This window comes from Oncorhynchus tshawytscha, linkage group LG11 (genome assembly GCF_018296145.1).
Source record: "Oncorhynchus tshawytscha isolate Ot180627B linkage group LG11, Otsh_v2.0, whole genome shotgun sequence".
Taxonomy (NCBI): Eukaryota; Metazoa; Chordata; class Actinopteri; order Salmoniformes; family Salmonidae; genus Oncorhynchus; species Oncorhynchus tshawytscha.
The window spans coordinates 30681945-30706355 of record NC_056439.1 but is presented as its reverse complement, the minus strand read 5'-3'; the positions used below and the strand labels follow the sequence as shown (position 1 = coordinate 30706355).

At 43.0% G+C, this 24411-nt stretch overlaps 2 protein-coding genes across 4 annotated transcripts in view; one reads left to right on the top strand and one right to left on the bottom strand.

The window, feature by feature from the left end:
* The window catches only part of LOC112261717 (fibroblast growth factor receptor-like 1), a 53064-nt gene extending 48546 nt beyond the window's left edge, over positions 1-4518 (top strand). The window contains exons 6-7 of the mRNA XM_024437302.2: positions 1924-2277; positions 2895-4518. Coding sequence (XP_024293070.1) covers positions 1924-2277; positions 2895-3316 — 776 coding nt within the window. The 3' untranslated portion in view covers positions 3317-4518. The remainder of the gene's footprint in view (positions 1-1923; positions 2278-2894) is intronic.
* An 877-nt stretch (positions 4519-5395) lies between these two features.
* LOC112261714 (transforming acidic coiled-coil-containing protein 3-like) lies at positions 5396-15863 on the bottom strand. 3 transcript variants are annotated; one of them, XM_024437291.2, is made up of 18 exons: positions 15726-15863; positions 11867-12044; positions 11421-11551; positions 11259-11305; positions 11050-11145; positions 9987-10830; positions 9771-9837; positions 9458-9656; positions 9310-9368; positions 7926-8056; positions 7597-7690; positions 7348-7506; positions 7207-7274; positions 7066-7109; positions 6817-6977; positions 6071-6177; positions 5838-5958; positions 5396-5707 (listed from the first exon to the last, which is right to left on the bottom strand). In XM_024437291.2, exons 2-18 carry the CDS (start codon positions 12041-12043, stop codon positions 5642-5644), a joined length of 2571 nt encoding a protein of 856 aa, XP_024293059.1. In that variant the 5' UTR covers position 12044; positions 15726-15863; the 3' UTR covers positions 5396-5641. The 3 variants fall into 3 exon arrangements, with proteins under 3 accessions (XP_024293059.1, XP_024293057.1, XP_024293058.1); XM_024437289.2 differs by having other exon boundaries at positions 9987-11145; XM_024437290.2 differs by having other exon boundaries at positions 9771-9828; positions 9987-11145.
* Positions 15864-24411: the final 8548 nt, after the last annotated feature.

The following is a 24411-nucleotide window of genomic DNA, read 5'->3' as shown; positions in this document are numbered from 1 at the left end:
ACAATTGCCACGTAATCGTAGTAATGTTGGGTCTGGATTTGAGGTGGAACCACAACCTTTTGGAGATCCTTACTTTGAGTTTGATCAGTAAGTCTTAACTCACATCCCTGTTCCATGGATGAATGTTACTCGTATCCCTGCTCTATGGATGAATGTTACTCATATCCCTGCTCCATGGATGAATGTTATTCGTATCCCTGCTCCATGGATGAATGTTATTCGTATCCCTGCTCCATGGATGAATGGTACTCGTATCCCTGCTCTATGGATGAATGTTTACTTGTATCCCTGCTCCATGGATGAATGTTACTCGTATCCCTGTTCCATGGATGAATGTTACTCGTATCCCTGCTCCATGGATGAATGTTACTCATATCCCTGCTCCATGGATGAATGTTATTCATATCCCTGCTCCATGGATGAATGTTACTCGTATCCCTGCTCTATAGATTAATGTTACTCGTATCCCTGCTCCATGGATGAATGTTTACTTGTATCCTTGCTCAATGGATGAATGTTACTTGTATCCCTGCTCCATGGATGAATGTTACTCGTATCCCTGCTCCATGGATGAATGTTTACTTGTATCCTTGCTCAATGGATGAATGTTACTCGTATCCCTGCTCCATGGATGAATGTTACTCATATCCCTGCTCCATGGATGAATGTTATTCGTATCCCTGCTCCATGGATGAATGTTACTCGTATCCCTGCTCTATAGATTAATGTTACTCGTATCCCTGCTCCATGGATGAATGTTTACTTGTATCCTTGCTCTATGGATGAATGTTATTCGTATCCCTGCTCCATGGATGAATGTTACTCATATCCCTGCTCCATGGATGAATGTTACTCGTTTCCTTGCTCCATGGATGAATGTTACTCGTATCCCTGCTCCATGGATGAATGTTACTCGTATCCCTGCTCCATGGATGAATGTTACTCGTATCCCTGCTCTATGGATGAATGTTACTCGTATCCCTGCTCCATGGATGAATGTTACTCGTATCCCTGCTCCATGGATGAATGTTACTCGTATCCCTGCTCTATGGATGAATGTTACTCGCTCCATGGATGAATGTTACACCTGCTCCATGGATGAATGTTACTCGTATCCCTGCTCCATGGATGAATGTTACTCGTATCCCTGCTCCATGGATGAATGTTACTCGTATCCCTGCTCCATGGATGAATCTTACTCGTATCCCTGCTCCATGGATGAATGTTACTCGTATCCCTGCTCTATGGATGAATGTTACTCTTGTCCCTGCTCCATGGATGAATGTTATTCGTATCCCTGCTCCATGGATGAATGTTACTCGTATCCCTGCTCCATGGATGAATGTTACTTGTATCCCTGCTCCATGGATGAATGTTACTCGTATTCCTGCTCCATGGATGAATGTTACTCTTGTCCCTGCTCTATGGATGAATGTTACTCGTATCCCTGCTCCATGGATGAATGTTACTCGTATCCCTGATCCATGGAAGAATGTTACTCGTATCCCTGCTCTATGGATGAATGTTACTCGTATCCCTGCTCTATGGATGAATGTTACTCGTATCCCTGCTCCATGGATGAATATGCTCATTTAATCATGAAGATGAGAAGCATATTGACCGCAGGTCTGAGAATGAGTGTTGTGTTCTGGTGTGTGGGGTGAGGAGGAGGTGGCTGCTAAACCCCAAGCCCCTCCAATCTGAGCTGATTAAAGTCCAGCTGCCTGCCCCCCACCCACCCACCCACACACACGAGACGTGTGTGATGTACAACCAGGAGCAAAGGGAGAGGAAACTAATCACGTGCTATTTCTCTCTCTCTCTCTAATAACTGTTGGACATCTGCGCTGGTTCAGGCAAAGAGTCAGCCATGTGGGAAATGTGGGATGTCTGTGACAGTTTGTCCATTATGTCTCTCTGCAGAGCAGACCAACTCCAAGCCCATCCTGACAGGCACTCACCCAGTCAACACCACAGTGGACTACGGTGGGACTACCTCATTCCAGTGCAAAGTGAGGAGCGATGTCAAACCCGTCATCCAGTGGCTCAAGCGTGTGGAGTCCAACGAGGAGAGTCGGTACAACTCCACCATTGAGGTGGGTGACCATCACTTCGTGGTTCTGCCCACGGGAGAGGTGTGGTCACGCCCTGATGGCTCCTACCTCAACAAGCTGCTCATCACCCGTGCCAAGGAGGAGGACTCTGGCATGTACATCTGTCTGGGCGCCAACACCATGGGCTACAGCTTCCGCAGCGCCTTCCTCACCGTTCTGCCAGGTAATACCAGTGCCAGGCTTCCTGCCCTCTAGTACATCATACCCCCCATAAACTCTTACCTGGCCTCCCAACAATCCAACTTTCAAAATATTTCCCATTGTGCACACAAACTCCTCTGTTTCCAGTTCTTCTTCCACAGGTTCTTGTGAGCTTTGTATTGGTGAACAATGTAGTATTGACCCACTGCAGTGATTTAGAGTGCTGAGCGATAAGTGCTTTTTGAGGTTGGTTCAGTTTCGGTTCAATTATTAAAAAGATAATCATGTTTTTTGATTTCGGTTTAGCAAATGTTTTTTTACGTTAATTGCACTATGCATTATGTGGGTTGAATGCTGTAACAACAGAATAAAACAATGAATAAAAGTCCCATGATGGTAGTGACTGCCCATTTACTGCTTATCTGAGTTATCTACAGAAACTGAGCATTGAGCTCACAAAAAAAACTAAATTAAATTCAAATAATTGAACCGACCAAAATATTGGTTAATCGCTCAGCACTATTAATTTCTCTACCAAGACTCTCTGCATGTGTAGCTACTTCTTTGTTCAACTTTATTGTTTAGAATGATTGACTCCATGTTCACTGATCCTTCTTTTTTTGGGGCCCTCTCCTGCAGACACCAAGCCACCCATCACCCCGATGTTCACCCCAGCCTCCAGCCCCCTCCCTTGGCCTGTCATCATTGGCATCCCTGCTGGCATGGTGTTCATCTTTGGTACAGTGCTGCTGTGGTTCTGCCAGAGTAAAAAGCACTGTTCCCCAACCAGCACTGCATCTGCCCAGGTCCTGCAGGCCTCCCACCGGCTGCCCTACCGGGAGAGGGACAGGAGCTTTGTGGCCCCTTCCTCCAGCCCAGAGAAGGACTGCCTGGGCTCCATAAACTATGAGGAGTATCTGGCTCAGCAGCAGCTTCTCCTCACTCAAGGGGGCTCTGCTCTCCCCCCAAAAATCTACCCCAAAATCTACAATGACATCCACACTCACACACACTCCCACGTGGACGGGAAGGTGCACCAGCACATTCACTTTCAGTGTTAGCCATGTGCCAAATGTTGTCCCCCTCTCTGCGCCTCTGAAGGATTGCATCGTAAAGCGAAGGTCTGAGCTTTGGACTGAACCTCAGAGAACAGCTCTCTGGTTAAACACATCTGGGGCTGCTCTTTGAACTGTCACCTTGCCTGTGCTGGATCTTGATCTAACTGGACATAACTGGGGCTTTATAATGATCATTCAGTACTGTACAACAGTGAAATTAAGGTGATGGTACAGGAGCAGTTTTAGAGGTTAGTGCATAAATGGCTGCCCTAGTGATTTCTCAACTTAAATAACATCTTCCAATGACAATGTATGGTTTTTACTGTACCTGCAAACCTGCCTGGTCCTTGGTGCTACTTTTTTTCATATCAAAACCACTGAACCCAGATGTGCACTTAAATCACCAAAAGATTCTGCAATGCGTTAAAGGCAGCTATTCAGACTTACTGAGAGTGCATATCCATCAGTAAATACATAATCCATCATTAACTTGTTTACCCATATCAACTAACCAACAAGGATTAGGGTCAGTTTTGACCTTTTATCTCTTATGTTGGGTACAAGACACAGTACTTAAGCTCTGCTAGGTGATGTTGAAGGCGGTATGGAATACAATACAAAAGGGCTGGTATTACGCTCATACTCAGGTAGCCCCTTTGATTTTGGTAAATGTTCATTGTTCAAATGCACATTCATTTAACCCAGACCACTATTGATGTGCCACCAATAATCCTGTTTTTCAATCACAAAAAAGGCCATATGAAAATACATTGTTAGCATTTATTTGGTATGTGAATCATGTCCATATCAAAGACTGCAAATAGAATATTGTCCCAATGTTGACTGGACTCGCTAAATATCATTGCCAGAATCCAAACGTTACCACCACTAGCCTTTTGTGTTTTGTAGAATCCTTGCAAATATCGTGTTGCATTGAATACATAGTCCACAGTCTAATGCAACCACATTTTAGATGTCATGGAGAATTTATTTTTCAAAGTCAGGCATTTTACATGCATTTTGATTTTTTTTAAAAGGTACAATTTAATAAGGTTCTGTAGTTGCAATGTAATATGAAAGACAATGCCAATAAGGATAATCATAGTTTATACAAGTACTTATACACAATTGGTTGTTTGACAATCTTGTATGATATACCCACATTAAAAAAAAAAAGTTGATTTGATAAAAGTACAGGCACAGATTATTTGGTTCATGGCCTCAATTCTTTACAGGAACTTGGTTGATGCCTCAATTATAAAAATCTATACTATGAATGACCTCTGAAAATGAGAATTGCAAGGATGTTTGTAAAAGCCTCCGGTCAGCCCACCGGCTTCCACTGGGAATGAAGGGATGGGTTCAGTGATCATTAGCTGCCCTGCTAGGTAAGGACCATCAGGAGGCCCCTACAAAAGGCAGGTCAGCTTTCTTCCCGACATGGCTGGAAGAGCATAGTCTACACAGGGTGATTCAGAGGGCAGCCAGCAAAGGGCCAGTGGTGCTGGAATAGATACAGACAGAGATAGAAAGTGCTCTCACAGGAGAGTGATGGCCCCTGCAAGAGTACACCGACTAGCATCGCTCCCATTTAAGAGTGAATCTAGCCCTTCTCCTCCCCTCTGCCCCACACTACCACCTCATTCATCTCCAATCTAGGTAGGATTTCCTTTCAGCATTTAGGAAGTGCATTGTCCTGGTCCGGGAGTGATGTGACAGGACCCTGTGATTGCTCAGGGAAGAAGGGGAGCATTGTATCAGGGTAGCTTGTTTTGTTGTAAGCATTGTGGAACGGGATGAGCTTTGGTTCTATAGACAAGAGGCTATTGAAATGTTTTAACCACACATCACTAGAAGAATCTATGGAGGTACTTTTAGCTACTGTTCGGAATAACTTGTACAAATGTCACTGCTATACTCATCAGAACATGCAATGAATGCACGAAACCAAAAACTCAAAATTACCTTTGCAAAGACTACACTACAAAATATTACTTATGGTAAACAGCATCTCCTGGAGGATCAAAATGGAATTGAAGGCTACAATGCAATTCAAATAAACTTGCAAGGAGCTACAACGGATCTTGATTAGTAAAATGTTTTATTATTACAGTAATAAAGACAGACATGAACAAGACCAACATTGACAAAATATGAATCAGTAGATGAGCCAGTGAAGTACTATTACATTTCTCGATCTCCAATCAAGAGCAGCAAAACACTTACAAAGCGATATTCACACATGCTCATCAGGAAGAGGACATATTTAGATTTGTAAAAAATCTAAACTACAGCAATAAAGGCAAGGACATAAACATACAGTTGAACTCAGCCCTTCTGGACTTTAGCGATTAGCTCATCGCAAAGATTGGTGAGTTCTTCAGTCTCTTTTACCTGAGGGGACAGGGGGGGAAAAAGCAAGGAAAATAATCTGATAAGAGCAAGAGCAAAACTTCCATGAACAAATTATGCCAAAAACATTGATAAAGGCAGCCCCATGGACTTCAGACTGAGGTGGACTTACTTTCTGGTCAAGGCTATTCTCCAGTGACTGGACCTTTAGTTGCTCTCTGCGCAGCTGGGCCTGAAGTGCAGAGACCTCTGACTTTAGTTTGGAGCGAACCTCTGCAATCTCTCCATTCGCCCTGGGGGAAAAAAGTAATAGTCAGCCAAGTAAGACTATAGAGGCTGGCAACAATATGCAATTATGTATCCGGCTGTATTTTGCACAAAAAAAGTATAGTTTGAATGTCTTACAGGCCAATTTTCTGCTCTGCATGGACTTTCAGGGTCTGGTAGCGCTGCTCCTCTTTCTTGATCCTAGCCAGGTAATCTTGAGCACATTTCTTCAGCATCTCTTCATTCTTAGTGGCACACATTTATAACCAAAGGTCATGAGGTTGGCAAAGCAAAGTCATGGAACTACATCAATTCAGTGTCGTCCTTCACAGCAATGTTACTTACCCACACCAAAGCATGGTGTTTTGCGCAATAATGTGTCAGCAAGATTCTATCAAATCATCATCAAATGTATTTATATAGCCCTTCGTACATCAGCTGATATCTCAAAATTATGTACAGACACCCAGCCTAAAACCCCAAACAATGCAGGTGTTGAAGCACATTGGCCAGGAAAAACTCCCTAGAAAGGCCAAAACCTAGGAAGAAACCTAGAGATTATAACAGAACATGGCCAAGATGTTCAAATGTTCATAAATGACCAGCATGGTCAAATAATGTCTGGGACAGGTAGCACGTCCGGTGAACAGGTGAGGATTCCACAGCCGCAGGCAGAACAGTTGATCATGTATTTTAAGCCTTCTCCAGAAATGATAATTACATCAAAAATGAACAATTGCCTGAGAAAGGTGCTGGACCATAAGGAGAGTGATGAAAAAGCTTAAATATATATATTTTTTTAAATAGGGTCAAATTTAGACATGCCACTATGCATAGGTCATGACATTCTTTTTATAGGTCATGACATTCTTTTTAATGCCGACCTTTTTGTAACCCTCGATGGCCTCTTTGTACTTGTCCAGTCTCTTGAAGAGCTCAGAGAAGGACCTCTCCATGGTGTTCAGGTCCTGTGATACCTGCTCCTTCTCCTGCAAGACTTTAGTGATCTCAGCCTGGGCCATCTCCTTCTCCCTTTGTTTATCAGCTGCAGGAAACAATGACAATCACAACAAGTTGTACATTTTACATGAAAAGGATATTAACATTGCAAAATTGCCTTTACTACAACATACCCAATATCTGAGCAATTGTGGCTTCAAATTCAGACATGATTTTCCTGCAAAAACAAAAAAGCAGAGAAACCAACAGTTAATTGTTAGAGGTGTGAAATGAGAATAAGTGACCAAATACTAGCGTCAATGCTTATTGCTTACCCCATTGCATGATTATCCCAAGACAGCTTGTCATGCTTTGCCTTCCATTGAGCTTCCTGTTCCTTTACCTATAAAAACAAACCATTATAAATGAAAATGATCATGACTGGATTGAAAGGGATGAGGAAAACAAATACGTACTTCTTTCTGGATCTTAGCAATGGCAGCATCCATATCTTGCTGACTGTATTTAAGCACCTCTATGATGTTATCCTCAGTGTTGGCTGGTTGGGGGAAAGTTGAGGCTAGATTCATAGGGGAATTTTGCTCAAGAGGAGTCATAGGCCCAACAACCTGAACCTAAAGGGACAGAAGACATCCATTTAACAGTTTTCCCACATTACTTAGCTGTACTATATTATAGTATCTTTGAGGACTGAGGAAACTTACAGGTGGTGGGACATCAATAAGTTTGGGGTTGAGAGATTTCAGTCCATTCACCTCATTCACTTCCTCCTTAGCACCAGTCTTCTGGGTATCCACACTAAAACCACATTGACAGAAACCTCGCTCAGATTTGGAGAAACCACCTTGATAGTCACTTTTGAATTGCAAACTCATTTTAGATACACAACTAGATTAAGTATGCTCTCAATTCTGGGCCAATTAAATACTTAAATGCAACTAGAACATTTTAAGAGGAACACGTAAGTAATTTCCCCCACCCAGTTAGATGGGTAAAACAAAACCATGTGATTATGACCAAAACAGTAACACACCGTGAAGCAAAGGCATCCGGTTGAGGGAGGTTGTCGAGTCCTGTGGGGCCTCCAGACTTCTTGGGGCTCTCTCTCATGAGGGGGTCAAATTTGAGGTACAGAGATTGTTTCCTCAGTGCTGACTCCTTGAACTGAATTTAAAGGCTACATAATTAGAGGAAGCCCAAAACGTATATAAACCTATTTGTATGAACATAAACAAGATTCAACCACTGAGACATAAACTGAACAAGTTCCACAGATGTGACTAACAGAAACGGGATAGTGTGTCCCTGAACAAAGGGGGGGTGTCAAAATCAAAAGTAACAGTATCTGGTGTGGCCACCAGCTGCATTAAGTACTACAGTGCATCTCCTCCACATGGACTGCACCAGATTTGTCAGTTCTTGCTGTGTTACCCCACTCTTCCACCAAGGCACCTGCAAGTTCCCGGACATTTCTGGGGGCGAGCAGTATGGCTGATGGCATTGTCATGCTGGAGGGTCATGTCAGGATGAGACTGCAGGAAGGGTACCACATGAAGGAGGAGGATGTCTTCCCTGTAATGCAGAGTTGGGATTGCCTGCAATGACAAGCTCAGTCCGATGATACTGTGACACACCGCCCCAGACCATGACGGACCCTCCACCTTGATCCCGCTCCAGAGTACAGGCCTCAGTGTAACGATAAACACAATTCCAACCATCACCCCTAGTGAGACAAAACCCCTGGTGATGTCTGGTGAGGACCTGCCTTAAAACAGGCCTACAAGCCCTCAGTCTAGCCTCTCTCAGCCTATTGGACAGTCTGAACACTAATGGACGGATTGTGCGTTCCTGGTGTAACTGGGGCAGTTGTTGTTGCCATCCTGTACCTGTCCTGCAGGTGTGATGTTTCCTGTGCAGGTGTTGTTACACGTGGTCTGCCAGTGCGAGGATGATCAGCTGTCCATCCTGTCTCCCTGAAGTGCTGTCTTAGGCGTCTCACAGTACGAACATTGCAATTTATTGCCCTGGTCACATCTGCAGTCCTCATGCCTCCTTGCAGCATGCCCAAGGCACATTCACACAGATTGAGCAGGGACCCCAGGCATCTATCTTTTGGTGTTTTTCCAGAGTCAGTAGAAAGGCCTCTTTAGTGTCCTAAGTTTTCAGAACTGTGACCTTAATTGCCTGCCATCTGTAAGCGGTTAGTGTCTTAACGACCGTTTCACAGGTGCATGTTCATTACTTGTTTATGGTTCATTGAACAAGCATGGGAAACAGTGTTTAAACACTTTACAATGAAGATCTGAAGTTATTTGGATTTTTACAAATAATCGTTGAAAGACGGGGTCCTGAAAAAGGGGCTTTTTTTTTGCTGAGTGAGTGTGTGTAGATATATATATTTTTGAATAATCACTTACATTGCTGGACCCAAACTGCTCCAGGTAGTCCATCTGTCCATCAAAGTCATTCGCCATGACTTGAGAGAACAGGGGACAAGTTAGTCAAAAAGCTAGTCAAGTCGACATTACAGCAACGAACATGAATTCCTCAAGTTATTTGACTTACATGTGGTTCCAGGAACAAACTCATTAAATTCTGACATGCCATTTTGTGGGTTCTGCTCAAATGGGCAGAGTTCAAAGGGTTCTAGGGTGCTCAGTGAAGGTTGGTCAGGTTCAGTTGGAGGTTCCTGTTCTTGGCCAGACAAAGGATCCTGAACTTCACATGATTCCACAAGATCAGCAGCTTCAGATGGAATGTTGTCCTACAATTATAGAAAGAATGTCACCCAAATAAGCACACAACAATCAATATACAGCTTTGGCTAGCCAAAATATTTTTCCAATACATAATCTGATCAAGTTTTTAAAAAGCTTACAATTCCTTCTCTTGTAGCAGAAAGATCAGGTTCAGTCCTTGAGATTTTGTCTCCAGCACTAGGAAGACTGAAAATATAATCACTACCAGCTAATGGAGCGGTGCAGCTACATTAAGCATCTCTTTATACAGCACTGATTATGCTTCAAATATAGATCAATACTACCTTTAAAACATTAATTTAATAATATTAAAGTTGTAATGAACATGTACTTACAGTGGCCATGGTGCGGTGTCTTTCTGAACAGGCTCCGTCACTTTATCAGGGGAGGCAGCCACCCTGACTGAGTTTGATCCCTTGGCCTCTAAACTGGATTTCACCTTACAGACTATAGAGTCACTCATTCTTGCATTTGTACCAAATGGATTGAAGTCTGGGTCATCAAACTTGTCAAAGTTGTACACGCCTTTTAGACCAGGAATATCAGAATCACTGTCCACTGGCATCACTGGAGATTCCTTAGATAGAGGTTCTTTCTTTTCTTCAGGTACAGACTTTTTCTCTGAAGGCTTAAGACCAGGAGGCCTTTTGACAAACCGCTTGGGAAGAGGCTTACGTTTGATCTCCCCGCCGTCATCGAAATTGAATTCAAGTTTCACTGGCCCGGCATTTGGAGCGGCTTCACCCGGCTGAGGCATGGAGTCTTCAGCGGACTGGCTCGTCTCCGTGGGAGCAGGTGACAATGGTGCAATAGCTCTCATCTCTGGCTGGACAGGTACCAATACAACTGGCTGAGACACCCGAACCATGGCTGCAGGTCCCATTTCCTTACCAGCAGGGCCAGTCTCTTCAACTTTCACCTCTGGGGGTTCATTGCATGGCAGCTTTCTTCCAAGTACGGGGGAATTCGGAATTTGGGAGGCTCCTGTTTGGAAAGGATTGACTGAATCAAGGTCGTCAAAATCGAATTTGTAAGAACCTTTGGGCGGCAGAGGAGTCTCCTTATCTCTAGAGATGGCGACAGCTTGATCTGGGTTAACGGATGACTGTACAGTCTCGTCCTCATCAGCTTTGGATAACTCAATGGCTGGATCCTTCGTCATGGTGACCACACTGCTATCTGTTGAACACACATCAGCTGAGATGTCAGCAAGAGAATTTTCCAGCGATGGCATGAACGGGAGGGTCTCATCCAGTGCCGTTTCAATCTTGTCAAAATCATCTAACATCTCCTCATGAGAAACTGCCTCAACTACATTAGGTTCACTCAGATTAACACCCTTGGAGGTTTCAACTACTTCACTGTGCCTTGCTGGAGAGAGGACCATTTTAACAGAACCTTGGAAGGGATTGATGACATCAAGGTTATCAAAATCCAGCTGATAACCTCCTTTACTCTGAATTGGCATGTCATCATCAGGATAGGATGACACATCTGAAAAGTCCGCCGTAAAATAAGTAAAAAATCAAGTCAACATTTTATGGTTGAAATAATGGTGACAAAGCGATGTCGTAATGGATCTTGGACATTTTTTAAAAAGCATATACCTGATTTTGGCACATCAACAGGCACATTGATTTCCTGCAGCAACACCCTATAAAAATACACGAGGATAGATTAGTTTCGAATCTTTCAACTTGATACGATTATGAATAATCATTCTGCCAATGTGACGTGCTTTTTTTAAAGCCGTAGCTGTACATGCTTACTCTTCAGGTGTTGTAATCTGCAGAGACTCTAGGGCTTTTGTACAGTAATCTATGCTTGCCATCTTGAGGGACTTTGTTGGTGATTCTATTCTCTTAGTGTGAGGGTCTCTTCTTGGAGTCTGAAAACAAACCTGAACGCAGACACCAAAAGGTTATCTGAAAACAAAATGTTCTTTCAAACAGACAAATAAAGAAATATATAATGGGTAAACCTAACCTGGTTAAATTGTTGAGCGCACACTGAGTGAACTTTATTTTTATGCAGTTTACTCTGAGTAAACACCTCAAAAAATGTTGGGTGTGCGTCAGCTAGTGCATTTCGCTAGACTATTCAAACAGTCAAGCATAGATCCTCAAATAACAAGATTATTTTACAGAGAGAATTATTCTGGAACATTTTAAACTACTAGAAGATTAGGCTTCTTGACAACACATATGCACTGTACCTTCCCTCCCTTTCCTATAGTTTTGTTGGACAGGTTCTCTGCCTGAGACTGGCGAAGGATGGATGGCCTCCCAGTCGGCTGATCCAAGGAAAAGATGTCACAACTTGTCTCTGAATTGCTGTGCTTTCTTCCAGGGCAGATCCCACGATTCTCATCGTTCACAGCAGTAGAACTCATCCTATGAAGAGGGGCACACAGAAGTGAGGGAGCTGAAGCAAAAGTAGGCCCCACCCAGTAGACAGCTGGGCACACTGATTAGACTGAGTAAAGCACGTCACGGACGTCAATCTAATTGACGAAGCCCATTCAACCTAATCTCTAGATACAACATTGAGGGGGTGTGTATCAGCTATACACCGATTGTACAAAACATTAGGAACACCTTCCTAATATTGAGTTACACCTCTTTTGTGCACACTCCAATACTTCCCACAGTTGTCTCAAGTTGGCTGATGTCCTTTGGGTGGTGAAACATTCTTGATACACGAGAATTGTTAAGCGTGAAAAAGCCAGCAGCGTTGCAGTTCGACTCAAACCGTGTGCCTGGCACCTACTACCATAGCCTGTTCAAAGGCACATTAATATTTTGTCTTGCCCATTCACCCTCCGAATGGCACACACAATCCATGGGTTGCGGTCCAAACACTTAAGACACCCTCGTCCACTTACCCTCGCTTAATGCCCTTAGGGAAATCCCCTTCACCATCTTGATGGGCGGTCCAAATGATTCGCCAAGCAAGGGAAGTTTGCAACGTAAGCCCCTCAGCCCTCGTTTTTAGTCAGCTTCGCGAGTGTACAATTATGTTTACTCCGGGGCCTGAAACTCCCCACAATTCCATTTGCGACGATTGTACCTGCGCTAAGAAGTCTGCGAAAACTTGTATGTTGACTTCTCCGTTGATATTTAAGTAAAAACGAACACAAATAAGTTCGAAATGGTGCTACTAATGCACATGACAGCACAAACACTTCTCGTAAAAAGTAAATATTTGTTTGGTTATCTTTTGGAAATTGTAGAAAAACCTTTTCCTTCTTCAGAAGTTCCAGCTAGGCAGGCTAATGTTAGTTAGCTAATTAATTTAATAGCTATCATACAGTAGGTGTATATTAATAGAGGTAAACCGATTATGATTTTTCAACACCGATACCAATCGGAGGACCAAAATAAGCCAATACCGCTTCAAATCGGCCGATTTAAAAAATAAAATAAAAATTGTAATAAATGACAATTACAACTACACTGAATGAACACTTATTTTAACTTAATATAATACATCAATAAAAATACATTTAGCCTTAAATTAATAATGAAACATGTTCAATTTTGGTTTAAATAATGCAAAAACAAAGTGTTGGAGAAGTAAAAGTGAAATATGTGTCATGTAAAAAAGCTAATGTTTAAGTTCCTTTCTCAGAACATATGAAAGCTGGTGGTTCCTTTTAACATGAGCCTTCAATATTCCAAGTTAAGAGGTTTTAGGTTGTAGTTAATATAGTATTTATAGGACTATTTCTCTCTAAACCATTTGTATTTCATATACCTTTGACTATTGGATGTTCTTATAGGCAATTTACTATTGCCAGTGTAACAGTATTGCCAGTGTAACAGTATAGCTTCCGTCCCTCTCCTCGTCCCTGGGCTCGAACCAGGAACACATCGACAACAGCCACCCTCGAAGCATCGTTACCCATCGCTCACCAAAATCCACTCTGCAAGGGGAACAACTACTCCAAGTCTCAGAGCGAGTGATGTTTGAAATGCTATTAGCACGCACATTGCTAACTAGCTATCCATTTCACATCGGTTACACCAGCCTAATCTCAGGAGTTGATAGGCTTGAAGTCATAAACAGTGCAATGCTTGAAGCATTGCGAAGAGCTGCTGGCAAAACGCACGAAAGTGCTGTTTGAATGAATGCTTACAGGCCTGCTGCTGCCTACCATCGCTCAGTCAGAGCAGTCTATCAAATCACAGACTTAATTATAACATAACACAGAAATACGAGCTTTAGGTCATTAATATGGTCGAATCCAGAAACAAATCACCTCGAAAACAAAATTCTTTCAGTGAAATACGGAACCGTTCCGTATGTTAACGGAACGGTTAATTACGTAAGATTCTGGCAAATTAGTTCACAACAAGCCAGGCTGCCCAAACTGTTGCATATACCCTGACTCTGCGTGCAATGAACGCAAGAGAAGTGACACAATTTCACCTGGTTGATATTGCCTGCTAACCTGGATTTCTTTTCGCTAAATTTAGAGGTTTAAAAATATATACTTCTGTGTATTGATTTTAAGAAAGGCATTGATGTTTATGGTTAGGTACAGTCGTGCAACGATTGTGCTTTTTTTCCACAAATGCGCTTTTGTTAAATCATCCTCCGTTTGAGGAAGTTGGCTGTCTTTGTTAGGAAGATATATATAAAGCATCCGAAAAGACAATCAATGCGGGATGAATGAGTGACGAATTTCAAGCCAAGGGTGGTCCATTTAAAAATCATTCCTTCCTACCTCGCCCTGCAAGTGTATAGTCGTCAGACAAGTGTTCAATTAATTTGAGGGTTGAAGGGATAGGGTGTGTCTTAAGTGTTTAGACCGCAGGCCATGTCTCAAGGATTAAAAATAATTTAACCTGTCTCTTCTCCATCTACACTGATTGAAGTTGATTTTACAGGTTACATCAATAAGGGATAATAGCTTTCACCTGGTCAGTCTCATGAAAAGACCATGTGTTCCTAAAGTTTTTTTACACTCAGTTTGTGTCGTTGGATCCTTGTTGACAATGGATACATGTAATCGTCACCAACCTGTAGAAGTATAATGTGCAATTTATTTGGAAATAATAAAAGGTGAAAGGGTCATGTGCTACCAGTGGGGAGAAAGAACTATTCATCAGGCCACAAAGACTTGTCATTCAAACAAGTTTGTTTACAGACATTCCAATTGATAGCCAAGGCTACATTTATATTACCAGATTCTGAATAGTAAACAACACTTGTTAGCATGCCAAGATTGTTGAGTTGGTGACAATGACTAGAAGCAATTTACCCACTACGTTCTCACACCATAATGTGGCCTGCAGTTCCAGGGCTTGTCAGTTTTTCCTACACTGGATGCATCTGCCAGGCCTGCCAAAGAGCACACCAAATCGGCAAAGCCCATTTGGAATCATTCAGAGTTTGGCTAAATGAATTTCCCTTAGTGCATAGCCAATTAAACTAAGCCACCGTGACTGTAGCATTTTGTGGATGGTCCGGTTTAACATTTAACTAGTATATAAAAAGGTTTGAAGCAATGCCACGAGTTTTGCTCTTACTTGAACTAATAATGGCAATCGCATACCAGCTAACGTTAGTTAGCTAGTATGCTAACAAGGAACAAGTCCAAATAAAATCTTGTTCACATTAGGTACGCTACCTAGTAACGCTAGTTTGTTATTAACTCAGCCAATAACAATTGACAGTACAAAACTAGCGGACCTTGTCAACTGCTAGTTAGGTTGACATCAACCATAAATAACGTCATATTGCTTAGTTAACGCAATTACCTAAATAAGCAGTTTATCCTAACAAATTACCAGTTTATATTGTACTGTATAGATAACAGACATTGGAAGGAACTTGTTCTCGAGAACCCAAGGCAAAGCTAACGTTAGCGTCTAAGAATGCGCTAGGAGTTAACTAAAGTCAGTTAGCTGGTTAACGTCAGTTACTAACCATAAGTAATTTAGTTAGCTAGCCAACGTTAGGTAAATCGCTAGCGTCGGGCTACAAAAGATGCATCAAATTAAGGAAGACATTTTGCGCGATAGACCAAGTCAGATTAACAATTAAAACGCAGCCAAATAGCTACATACCTCAATCAAGGAGTCGGATAAGCATAAAATAACTTCTCTTGACGCAAATAACTCGACCCACAGTTTACTTTTCGAAATCGTCTTGCAATGCAAGTGGTCGGTAGATTTCGAATTTAAACGCCTCGATTTGGACCAATTAAACAGACAGAAAACACAAAACATGGGGCGGAGCTTCTTACGAATAAGCCAATAGCGTTGCGTGACTTTGAACCGACCAGTGAACTTGCGCCAAAGTCGAGACAAAGACGATTTAAAACACTATTTCCAGGCTCGCGTTTGATGCCGTTTTTTATGATTAGAGAGTGTACATTTTACAACACGACGGAGGCAAGAGTCTTTATACTGTCTGTTCCGTAATGAAAATGGATATTCTTTGCAGCCTTTGCTCTAGGAGAGGGAGAAAATTAAACGAAAGAGTGCATTCAGAAAGTATTCAGACCCCTTCCCTTTTTCCACATTCTGTTACATTACAGCCTTATTCTAAAATTGATTAAAACAAAAAAAAATCCTCATCAATCCCCCATAATGGCAAAGCAAAAACAGGGTCTTAGAAATTTTAGCAAATTTCAACAAAAAATAAATAAATCATAAATACCTGATTTACAGTATACAGTATTCAGACCCTTTGCTATGAGACTCGAAATGAAGCTTGGGTGCATCCTGTTTCCATTGATCATTATGAGATGTTTCTACAACTTGATTGGAGTCCACCTGTGGTAAATTAAATTAATTGGACATGATTTGGAAAGGCACACATCTGTCTATATAAGGTCCCACAGTTGAAAGTGCATGTCAGAGGAAAAACTTAGCCATAAGGGCGAAGGAATTCTCAGAGACAGGATTGAGAGCAAAAACCAAGCGATGAGGTCAAAGGAATTGTCCGTAGAGCTCCGAGGCAGGATTGTGTCGAGGCACAGATCTGGGGAAGGGTACCAAAGCATTTCTGCAGCATTGAAGATCCCCAAGAATACAGTGGCCTCCATCATTCTTAAATGGAAGAGAGAGACCCGGCCAAACTGAGCAATCGGGGGAGAAGGACCTTGGTCAGGAAGGTGACTAAGAACCCGATGGTCACTCTGACAGAGTTCCTCTGTGTAGATGGAAGAAACTTCCAGAAGGACAACCATCTCTGCAGCCCTCCACCAATCAGGCCTTTATGGTAGAGTTGTCAGACAGATGCAACTCCTCAGTAAAAGGCACATGACAGTCCACTTGGTGTTTGGCAAAATGCACCTAAAGGACTCTCAGACCACGAGAAACAAAATTCTCTGGTATGATGAAATCAAGATTGAACTCTTTGTCCTGAATGCCAAGTGTCATGTCTGGAGGAAATCTGGCACCATCCCTGTGGTGAAGCATGGTGGCGGCAGCATCATGCTGCAGCATCAGCGGAAAAATGAACGGCGCAAAGTACAGAGAGATCCTTCATGAAAACCTGCTTCAGAGAAATTGCGGTGGCAACCATGAGGCCACGTCTTTCGAATGCCCCACATGGGTGAAAGAGAATGAGGTGGCGGGGGGGCGGGTGCGTGCAGCTATCGGTTGAAAAGCATGCATTTAGTTTTACTAGCATTTAAGAGCAGTTGGAGGCCATGGAAGGAGTGTTGTATGGCATTGATGATCATTTGGAGGTTTGTTAACACAGTGTCCAAAGAAAGGTCAAATGTATACAGAATGGTGTTGTCTGCATAGAGGTTGATCAGGGAATCACCAGCATCAAGAGCGACATCGTTGATTTATACAGAGAAAAGAGTCGCCCCAAGAATTGAACCCTGTGGTACCCCCATTGAGACTGCCAAAGGTCCGGACAACCTGGTAATAGGGGTTGCAACAATGGCGGCGGATAATTTTAGAAAGAGAGGGTCCAGATTGTCTAGCCCATCTGATTTGTGAGGGTCAAGGTTTTGCAGCTGTTTCATCTGCTATCTGGATTTGGGTGAAGGAGAAGCTGGGGAGGCTTGGGCAAGTAGTTGCGGGGGGGTGCGGAGGTGTTGGCCGGGGTTGGGGTAGCCAGGAGGAAAGCATGGCCAGTCGTAGAGAAATGCTTATTGAAATTCTCAATTATCGTGGATTTATCGGTGGTGACAGTGTTTCCTAGCCTCGGTGCAGTGGGCAGCTGGGAGGAGGTTCTCTTATTCTCCATGGACTTTAGTTTTGGAGTTAGACCTACAGGATGCAAATTTCTGTTTGAAAAAGCTAGCCTTTGCTTTCCTAACTGACTGTGCGTGTCTCTGGTGGCACAGCTAGCAATGCGATGCAGTGCCTTAGACCACTGCGCCACCCGGGAGTCCAGGAAATTACTTTTAAAGAATGACCAGGCATCTTCTACTGACTGGAATGGTAGGGTGTGGGTACAGTGGAGGTCGCAGGGACTATTCAATGCTAGTGCAGTCCGCCACAGGATGTTTTTGTGCTAGTCGAGGGCTGTCAGGTCTGGAGTGAACCAAGGACTATAACTGTTCTTAGTTCTACATTTTTTGAAAGGGGCATGCTTATTTAAGATTGCACCAGTTAGCCTCGAGCCAGGCGCATCTCCCGGCTAGCAAACTAAATTACTCCAGCTACAATACCTCTTTTGCCAATTGGCCTGGACCCTTTGTCGACACGAAGCCCCACCGATCCATCACGACTGGTCTGCCGCCATAATTCCGTCCATTGTGCCCTCAACTGGCCTTTACCGGACATTGGTAAAAACGCTTCTGCTAGCCCCGGCCTGCTATCTTTATGTACGCCGTGTTTCCCGCTTGCTAGCGTAGTAACGACTACCTAACGGCTTCCCTGTTTCATCTATTGCTGTTCACTGGACCCTAATCAGTTGGCTACATAGCTGATGCCTGCTAGACTGTTCATTAATCACGGTACTCCATTTTGTTTATCTGTCGGCCCCTGCTTCGAACTCAGGCCCTGTGTGTAGTTAACTGACCCTCTCTGCGCATTCATCGCCATTTTACCTGTTGTTGTTGTCTTACCTGCTCTTTTCTTAGCTAGCTCTCCCAATCAACACCTGTGATTGCTTTATGCCTCTCTCTAATGTCAATATGCCTTGTATACTGTTGTTTAGGGTAGTTATCATTGTTTTATTCTACTGCGGAGCCCCTAGCCCCACTCAATATGCCTCAGATACCTCTTTTGTCCCACCTCCCACACATGCAGTGACCTCACCTAGCATAACGAGTGCCTCCAGAGATGCAACCTCTCTCATCATCACTCAATGCCTGGGTTTACCTCCACTGTACCCGCACCCTACCATTCCCGTCAGTACATTATGCCCTGAATCTATTCTACCACGCCCAGAAATCGGCTCCTTTTATTCTCTGTCCCCAATGCACTAGACGACCAGTTTTGATAGCCTTTAGCTGTACCCTCACCCTACTAGTCCTCTGTTCCTCAGGTGATGTGGAGGTTAACCCAGGCCCTGCATGTCCCCAGGCGCTCTCATTTGTTGACTTCTGTAACCGTAAAAGCCTTGGTTTCATGCATGTTAACATCAGAAGCCTCCTCCCTAAGTTTGTTTTACTCACTGCTTTCACACACTCCGCCAACCCTGATGTTGTCCTTGCCGTGTCTGAATCCTGGCTTAGTAAGGCCACCTAAAATTCTGAGATTTCCATCCCCAACTACAACATTTTCCATCAAGATAGAACTGTCAAAGGGGGAGGAGTTAGCCTGCAAAGTTCTGTCATACTTTCCAGGTCTATGCCCAAACAGTTCGAGCTTCTAATTTAAAAAATGAATCTCTCCAGAAATAAGTCTCTCACTGTTGCTGCCTGTTATAGACCCACCTCAGCTCCCAGCTGTGCCCTGGATACCATGTGTGAATTGATTGCCCCCCATCTATCTTCAGAGTTCAGTCTGTTAGATGACCTAAACTGGGATATGCTTAACACCCCGGCAGTCCTACAATCTAAACTAGATGCCCTCAATCTCACACAAATTATCAAGGAAACCACCAGGTACAACCCTAAATCCGTAAACATGGGCACCCTCATAGATATTATCCTGACTAACTTGCCCTCCAAATACACTTCTGCTGTTTTCAATCAGGATCTCAGCAATCCCTGCCTCATTGCCTGCATCCGCTATGGGTTTGCGGTCAAACGACCACCCCTCATCACTGTCAAACATTCGCTGAAACACCGCTGCAAGCAGGCCTCTCTAATTGACCTGGGCCAGGTATCCTGGAAGGATATTGACCTCATCCCGTCCAGGTCCTAGAGCCTGAGAAGGGAGATATGGAGAATTAAAGGAAAAAGTGGGAGTTTTGTTTGTTTTGGCAATATACTATTTTTATTAGGGTGGATTAAGTTGGTTTCACTATTACCTATGTATTTTTATTTGTTTATTTTTTTGGGTTTCAACCTTTCCAGTTGGTGGCGGCAATAACGTTACACCTTTGGGGGTTTTAGTCCTCCATAAAACCCACAGAAGATGGTCGAACCCGCCAAAGTCAAAGATGGATTTATGTAGATGTAGCTACACTATCACAGAGTTTTGACATTAGGTTGCAACAAAGCAAAATGAATACGAAGGGAAAGGTTTGGTCACCTAAACGTTCAAATTTTCATGTGAACTTTTGTTTATACTAACAGTTAGCTAGCTATTGGTTTGGCTGAATATGAGGATATGTGTAGGCAACACCGGCTTCGAGGGCATTATAACTTTTATACAATGGGTTACCAACATATTCAAATAATGATGGACATATTTTCCATTAACATTATTTTAGTTGAATTTATTGATTCTATTTCATCCTTCCACAAGATATAGTCCCGACACAAATCTAAGGTTGCTACCCAAGTCGGCTGGTCATTCGTTCTATCAGTTCGGTTGCCAGAAACGCGACCCAGTCAAGTCTGTTCAGTCTTTGTGTGTCACGGTCGTCCTCCTCTTCTTCTGAAGAGGAGAGACGAGAAGGATCGGAGGACCAAAATGCGGCGTGATATGTGTTCATCATGAATTTTAATAAAGAAAACACTGAAACACTATACAAAAACGGTAAACAAAATAACAACCGTGAAGCTATTGCGAGCTGCGCTGGAACAAGCCATCAACATAGACAATCACCCACAAACAAACAGTGCAACCCAGGCTACCTAAGTATGATTCTCAATCAGAGACAACTAATGGCACCTGCTTCTGATTGAGAACCATACTTGGCCGAAACATAGAAATACCCAAATCATAGAAAAACAAACATAGACTGCCCACCCCAACTCACGTCCTGACCATACTAAATAATGACAAAACAAAGGAAATAAAGGTCAGAACGTGACATTGTGTTCTGTATCTATGGACACAACCCAGTCGTTCTGAATGTTTTCAGTGATATTTATTTTCTATACATCCATAACAATGAGGTAATGAGGTGCGATTTTGCCTGGGATTGAAAATGTGCCCTGGTTAGGACACTTGTTCATTGGAGCTGGCCAACAACACAGATAACACAATCACTTCAAACAGAAGCTGGAAAGACTGCAAAAGACTTACCTTTTTTTATTTATGATTTTTTATTTACCCCTTTTTCTCCCCAATTCCGTGGTATCCAATTGTTAGTAGTTACAATCTTGTCTCATCGCTGCAACTCCCGTACGGGCTTGGGAGAGACGAAGGTTGAAAGTCATGCGTCCTCCGATACACAACCCAACCAAGCTGCACTGCTTCTTAATACAGCGCGGATACAGCATATAATACAGCATCCAACCCGGAAGCCAGCCGCACCAATGTGTCGGAGGAAACACAGTGCACCTGGCAACCTTGGTTTTGTACATATGTATATACGCATAAAAGACTGAACGACCAGCTGGCTTCTTCTTCTTGGGTGGGGTTTATCGGCGGTTGGCATCCAACGTTCTGGTGTACTGTACTGGAGGGTGGGCCAGAGACAGGGAGAAACGAAATTCTACCTGCCAGCCAAGTTGCTCTTAAAAAAAGATAACACATTTGAGACTATTTCGAATGACGTTCTACTCAATATACTCTTTAAACTAATTTTCTGTATCCCCTTCTCCTTCATACTAAACTCAGCAAAAAAAGAAACGTCCCTTTTTCAGGACCCTGTCTTTCAAAGATTATTCGTAAAAATCCAAATAACTTCACAGGTCTTCATTGTAAAGGGTTTAAACACAGTTTCCTATACTTGTTCAATGAACCATAAACAATTAATGAACATCCTGTGGAACGGTCGTTAAGACACTAACAGCTTACAGATTGTAGGCAATTAAGGTCACAGTTTCTGAAAACTTAGGACACTAAAGAGGCCTTTCTACTGACTCTGAAAAACACCAAAAGAAAGATGCCCAGGGTCCCTGCTCATCTGCGAAAACGTGCCTTTGGCATGCTGCAAGGAGGCATGAGGACTGCAGATGTGGCCAGGGCAATAAATTGCAATGTCCGTACTTTGAGATGCCTAAGACAGCGCTACAGGGAGACGGGACGGAGAGCTGATCATCCTCGCAGTGGCAGACCATGTGTAACAACACCTGCACAGGATCGGTACATCCGAACATCACACCTGTGGGACAGGTACAGGATGGCAACAACTGCCCGAATTACACCAGGAACGCACAATCCCTACACCAGTGCTCAGACTGTCCGCAATAGGCTGAGAGAGGCTGGACTGAGGGCTTGTAGGCCTGTTGTAAGGCAAGTCCTCACCAGACATTGTCACCTAAGTGCACAAACCCCCCGTTGCTACCAGACAGGACTGGCAAAAAGTGTTCTTCACTGATGAGTCGTAGTTTTGTCTCACTTGGGGTGATGGTCGGATTTGTGTTGATCGTCGAAGGAATGAGCGTTACACCGAGGCCTGTACTCTGGAGCGGAGGCTGAGGGTCCGTCATGGTCTGGGGCGGTGTGTCACAGCATCATCGGACTGAGCTTGTTGTCATTGCCGGCAATCTCAACGGTGTGCATTACAGGGAAGACATCCTCCTCCCTCATGTGGTACCCTTCCTGCAGGCTCATCCTGACATAACCCTCCAGCATGACAATGCCACAAGCCATACTGCTCGTTCTGTGCGTGATTTCCTGCAAGAAAGGAATGTCAGTGTTCTGCCATGGCCAGCGAAGAGCCCGGATCTCAATTCCATTGAGCACGTCTGGGACCTGTTGGATCAGAGGGTGAGACCTAGGGTCATTCCCCCCAGAAATCTCCGGGAACTTGCAGGTGCCTTGGTGGAAGATTGGGGTAAAATCTCACAGCAACAACTGGCAAATTTGGTGCAGTACATGAGGAGGAGATGCACTGCAGTACTTAATGCAGCTGGTGGCCACACCAGATACTTTTGATTTTGCCCCCCCCCCTTTGTTCAGGGACACATTATTCCATTTCTATTAGTCACATGTCTGTGGAACTTGTTCAGTTTATGTCTCAGTTGTTGAATCTTGTTATGTTCATACAAATATTTACACATAAGATAAACGCAGTTGACAGTGAGAGGATGTTTAGATCTCAGCCTCTCTCTTTCCCTCTGATACTGCCCAGACTGTAGCAGTACATGCTCCATGGTCTCTGTTTCCTGGCAATAATCACACTTTCGCATTGGATGCTTTCCTATCACATTTAAGGATTTATTCAACTGGCTGTGTTCCACCCTTAATCTTGGAAAAATAGCCTCCTCGACCAGCGTCTTTGGTGGAAGAATGGAATTGTGTGAATAAATGAATCAAAATAACGTTTTTAATGATAATAATGATAATAATTTTTAATATGTTGGTAACCCGTTTTATAAAAGTGGCAATGTCCTCGAAGCCGGTGTTTGGAGGACATATTGGCATGGTTTGCCAGCCCTCGACTTGTCTCCAGCCTCCGTGCCACTATATCCTCCAAACACCGGCTTCTCGGGTATTATCACTTAAATGTCTAAATGCTTTTTATACTGGAGATCAAGTTTATAAATTGCCTGGCTGGGCTGATGAGACAGTGGATTGTGCAGTCAGATGGAACAGACTAAATAGGCATTAACTTCATACATTTAGCATGTGGTAACTTGTGGAATAGACGATGGCTGGAATGGGGATTTAACCAATCAGCATTTAGGATTAGAACCACCCGTTGTATAACTAACTATAAAATGACTGAGGTTAAATTTGAGGATATATTCATCCATATCGGGGAACTGTTTAGAAATTACAGCACTTTTTGTACATAGCTAGTCTCCCTATTTTTAGAGGACCAAAAGTATTGGGATAAATTCACTTGTGTGTATTAAAGTAGTCAAAAGTTTAGTATTCGGTCCCATATTCCTAGCACTCTATGATTACATCAGGCTTGAGATGCTACAAACTTGTTGAATGCATTTGCTGTTTGTTTTGGTTGTTACAGATTATTTTGTGCCCTTTAGAAATGATTGGTAAATAATGTATTGCCATTTGAGTCACTTTTATTGTAAATAAGAATAGGATTTCTAAACACTTAAACAGTCTTGAATTAATTGTGAATAATGATTATTGAGTAAGTTACTAGTATAGATGCCATTTCAATGACGGGAGGTTAGCATTTTTGGGGTGGTATGATATTTATGCCTGTAAAGTTCTCACTCATCGTTATTCACAATTCATTAAGGATTATCTGTAATCATGGTAGCATCCACATTAATGTAGAAGTGTTTAGAAACATATCCTAATCTTTTTAACAATAAAAGTGACTCAAATGACAATACATTATTTACCAATCATTTCTAAATGG

Bases quoted from the DNA above. Each gene is read 5' to 3' on its own strand.
- LOC112261714 (XM_024437289.2), bottom strand. From the start codon at position 12,043: ATGAGTTCTACTGCTGTGAACGATGAGAATCGTGGGATCTGCCCTGGA. The intron at 6,178-6,816 runs GTCGGCATTAAA...TGTGCCACTAAG, and splicing joins CCATCGAGGGTTACAAAAAG to AATGAAGAGATGCTGAAGAA. The intron at 5,959-6,070 runs GTAAGACATTCA...TTTTTCCCCCAG, and splicing joins GCAGAGCAGAAAATTGGCCT to GGCGAATGGAGAGATTGCAG.